This window comes from Diachasma alloeum, unplaced genomic scaffold, assembly GCF_001412515.2.
Source record: "Diachasma alloeum isolate Michigan unplaced genomic scaffold, Dall2.0 Dall_scaffold_00371, whole genome shotgun sequence".
Lineage (NCBI taxonomy): Eukaryota > Metazoa > Arthropoda > Insecta > Hymenoptera > Braconidae > Diachasma > Diachasma alloeum.
The window spans coordinates 449,306-453,723 of NW_021680510.1; the positions used below are offsets into that span (position 1 = coordinate 449,306).

At 40.2% G+C, this 4,418-nt stretch overlaps 1 protein-coding gene across 3 annotated transcripts; it reads right to left on the reverse strand.

The window, feature by feature from the left end:
- Window positions 1–264: 264 nt before the first annotated feature.
- Window positions 265–2,325, reverse strand: LOC107041681. Of its 3 annotated transcripts, none has more exons than XM_015262335.1 (2): window positions 2,207–2,325; window positions 265–2,101 (listed from the first exon to the last, which is right to left on the reverse strand). In XM_015262335.1, exon 2 carries the CDS (start codon window positions 1,915–1,917, stop codon window positions 742–744), a length of 1,176 nt encoding a protein of 391 aa, XP_015117821.1. In that variant the 5' UTR covers window positions 1,918–2,101; window positions 2,207–2,325; the 3' UTR covers window positions 265–741. The 3 variants fall into 3 exon arrangements, with proteins under 3 accessions (XP_015117821.1, XP_015117820.1, XP_015117819.1); XM_015262334.1 differs by having other exon boundaries at window positions 2,173–2,325; XM_015262333.1 differs by having other exon boundaries at window positions 265–1,153; window positions 1,229–2,325.
- Window positions 2,326–4,418: the final 2,093 nt, after the last annotated feature.

A 4,418-nucleotide genomic window follows, 5' to 3' on the forward strand; every position in this document is an offset into this window, starting at 1 on the left:
CTATATTTTTTTTTCTTCTCGTATACCCTTTCGGGTCTTTACGATTTGTTCCCTCCCCACAAGTCTTGTTATTAGAATTTCCATAGAATTTTTTCCATTGAGAAGCACTTGCATATGATATTTGTGAACGTAGCATGCTTCTCTATGACCAACAATGATTCTGCGTTGGAATAAAAAAAAAATAAAATAAAATAAAATTTATCAGAGGAGAGAATAAAAAACTCTCATTCCTTTCAAACAATTGATTTATTCATCTATTTATTGTGTATCGAGGAACTTGAGACCCAACAGTATATGAAACGAATTACAAGGCTAAATTATTACATATATAATCCAGTTACAAAATTCGGAAAGTTGGAATATGACGTGAACATGTTTCCACCGTATCACGAAATACATTATAGAAAGAGGCTCACACGAAAGAAAAACCTCAATTATCAATTAATTGTCGATCATCTACCAGATAATAATAAAATTATTTTATTGAGCAAAGTTATTTTCATTACTGTGGGGAACAATAATGAGCCTCAATTATTTTCGCGCAATTCAGGGCTGAAACATATCCAGACGATTATCGCACAAGCGGATTCGTGAGAGATATTTCCACTTATTATAAAAATCTGTTGATACGTGAAGTTAAAAAACGGATAGTACCCTTAAAATTAGTAAAGTAAGTTGAATTCTCGACATTCTGATCATTAAAAATTCGATGGAACTCCAAACTACCTGTGAAATCACCATTTACTGATTGTAGACTTCATGCATAATTTCTCGGAACCTTTGCCTTTCCTCATTATTCACCAGTACCACCGCCATAAACTTGTCACGAAAATCTTGATTCGGGAGAACACTGAGAGAGTATTGTGACGAGAGAATTTTGCAGTACTCTCCTATGGCAACCAAACATTGTCTCCTCCAGTCACCTGGGGATCCGGCCATAATAATTTTACAAAGTTGAATATCTTCTGAACCGAACATTAATCCCGAAATTTTATCTGCTATTCCATCCATGGTTCCAAATTTCTCACAATATAGCCTCCACAGTTTCTCACAAGGTACATAATACTTTGCATACAGATGACTCCGAATTTGTCTCCTTGTGAATTCTTCAATTACAGTACTCTGGTCCTTCCTTCTCTGTACAACTAAGGTCCTGAAAATAGTAGCAAAGTGACATCTGTCCATGATTTGAAAATGGTGGATCCAACTATCAATGAACATCACCCACGGCCAAACCAACAAATACGACCATGGACCACAATCCATGGTATTTCCAGGCAAATAATTGAAGTCTATTGCACTGAGTAGATAGACTGCGGTGGAAATACTCTGAGTTTTGAAAAAACTTCCTTCTGACGACAGTTCCAGTTGTTGCACATCAGTTAGTTTGTTCCAGAAGTATTTAACCGCCGAAAGACTATCAGAGGAAACACTGTCTTTGAATAAAATACGATTTATATCATATCCCTCGTAAATTTGCGCTACCAATTGATTCTGGAAGTTTAAGAAATCCTGTCGTGAAGCAAACATGCTCTCCGTTGGATAGCTGCCATAAATTTTTTTGTACCAGAAGATTGTGATTGTTGAGTCGAATCTACTTTCGCTCCAATCGACCCTATTAGCAAAATCTCGCATGTACTCTATGCTGCAGAATTCACACAATTTAGCCCAGGTTTCATAATCAATCGATTCCTGGTTGCAGACTTGTAATTCCAAAGTCTTCTTGGCATCGGTACACCCAATATGATCCCAGACAGTATGGTTCATGACAAGAAATATTTCTGCAACTGCCTCCAGATGCTTCTGATGATCATTGTTGACTGCGTTATTGAAATCCTCTCTCCAAGATGAAATTAGAGGTGCATACATCTGACAGAAGAAAAGGCTCAAATCATCGTTTATTGTCTGTGGAAGCATGAAACTATCTGTGAAAGTGTCGAATTTTTGGAGTACAAGACACAGAAACGTTGTCAGTGACAATTTTGAAGTGTCGCCTTCTTTGTAGATGTTGTTGAAATAGTCCTTGGTCTCGACTTCAATTTTGGACAGTCTCCACAATACGTGAACTGTCTGTACAGTTGCCAGGAACTTCAGTGATAAACTGTTGAAAAACCAGGATGACATTATTCAAATTGATTGACTTATTTATTCAACACTCAAATGGAACTGTACCAGCACAAGTATGAATTATTGAGAGATTGGTTACAAGTGCGACGTGATAGCTGCGACGAGATTCGCCGTTTCTTAGGGTGGATTCAAGGTTTTTTTTAAAGAGCTGGCGATGATCGCAGCCTCTGAGGTTAGCCGCACAGCCATTGGTTTGGATTCAAGGTTGCCCAGAGGAACAAGGTTACCGAGGTTGGGAGAATAGATTTGTCGCTGGGCTCTATCTCGAGTCTCTGATTGGTCAGGTCTGCAGCGTTGGAACCTGAACTTTCCCAACCTTTTTGACGGATCACTCGATAGGGGGTTCAAGTTGTTCAGGCAGTCGAGTGTTAGTCGATCAGGATTCGATTGATCGACCAACAATCGACGAGCAATCGACCAACAATTGACCCCCGACGGTCGATCGACTAACCATCGACCAATACTCGACCATCGACCGACTAACCTAAACCCTCTACTAGTGCTCAACCAACGATCGACCGGCCATCGACCGCCTGAACAAGTCGACCTCCTGTTGAGCCACCATCCAGGTTGGGAGAATAGATTTGTCGGTGGGCTCTATCTCGAGTCTCTGATTGGTCAGGTCTGCAGTGTTGGAACCTGAACTTTCCCAACCCTTTTGACGGATCCCTCGATAGGGGGTTCAAGTTGTTCATGCAGTCGAATGTGTCGATCAGAATTCGATTGATCGACCGACAATTGACCAGCGACCGTCGATCAACTAACCATCGACCAATACTCGACCATCGACCGACTAACCTAAACCCTCTACTAGTGCTCAACCAACGATCGACCGGCCATCGACCGCTTGAACAAGTCGACCTCCTGTTGAGCCACCATTGAGGTTGGGAGAATCAATTTGTCGCTGGGCTCTATCTCGAGTCTCTGATTGGTCAGGTCTGCAGTGTTGGAACCTGAACTTTCCCAACCCTTTTGACGGATCCCTCGATAGGGGGTTCAAGTTGTTCATGCAGTCGAATGTGTCGATCAGGATTCGATTGATCGACCAACAATCGACGAGCAATCGACCAACAATTGACCAGCGACCGTCGATCGACTAACCATCGACCAATCCTCGACCATCGACCGAACAACCTAAACCCTCTACTAGTGCTCAACCAACGATCGACCGGCCATCGACCGCTTGAACAAGTCAACCTCTTGTTGAGCCACCATCGAGTAGCAGTCGATGGATCTGTCAGGGCTGGGTATCTAGTAACATTGGGTGGATTTTGATTCCCCGCTAATCTTAGCGACTCGTCTCATAATTAGAGATGCAAATGCGTCACATGACGTCTTATGATGTCAGTCAAAATTCCCTCGCCACCTTTATGCCCATGATAATTTGTCAAAAAATAGGACAGTCATTTTTCATCAATATAGATGCAACTCCATTTCTTCTTTATCAATTTTTAGGTGAATTCATTTTGTATTACTGCAGGTAACTTTTTCATCTCTATAGATGAAACTTTTTTTCAGTGATGACCGTCACAAATTAAAAAGGAAAACTGTTTTTTCCAAAGGGAAGAGAAATTTTGGCCCGACTATGATTCTGTTTACGAACTTGTTTTGATGTTTGTACTGTCGGTCTGACTAGTCCGTTCCCTTGGTTTCCAGAGGCGTTCCATACTACTTCGATCACATCGAAAGACTTTTTTCAAACTTGACGGAAGAATTGAATATGTTGTCGATTTATTCCATGCATACCTTGGATGGTTATTGAAAAGAATTTTTTTTTCTAAATTATGCGAAATCGAAATTTCAGGTTGGGCCAAGTGCGTTTTTTTTAAATTATAACTCGAATATGAATTTTATCAAGGAATAATTTTTTAAAAAGTCTAAAGTGCCCGTTTTACCACACCCTCCCCTATATGGAACACACGTGCAGTGTTGCTGTTTGATCATTAGCGATTAGACCAACGAGAGGCAAGTGTGCAATTGATTGAAATATTGTTCGCAATATTCATTGAAGAAATTCCCGAAAAAATGTATTGAACACTGAAAAATTCGAAAAAGTATTGGCGATGGCAAGATTTTCGGCAAAACTGAAATCTTGTTTGAAAAAAAGTTGCTAATTTGAACGAAGTACTTGGATGTCCTTAAAACGAAAACATAAAAGTTGTTAAATCAGCTGATTTATCAGAAAAGGGAATAAGAAACTTTGTCATTCCTTGCAAGCAATTGATTTATTCGCTTCTTTATTATGTATCGAGGCTTGATACCCACCATCATGGAACGAATTACAAGGCTAA

Excerpts from the sequence above, each read along its gene's own strand:
- LOC107041681 (XM_015262333.1), bottom strand. The coding sequence starts at position 2,124 with ATGTCATCCTGGTTTTTCAACAGTTTATCACTGAAGTTCCTGGCAACT. Across the intron at positions 1,154-1,228 it reads TCGTATTTGTTGGTTTGGCC|GACCTTAGTTGTACAGAGAA; the intron begins GTGGGTGATGTT and ends TACTATTTTCAG.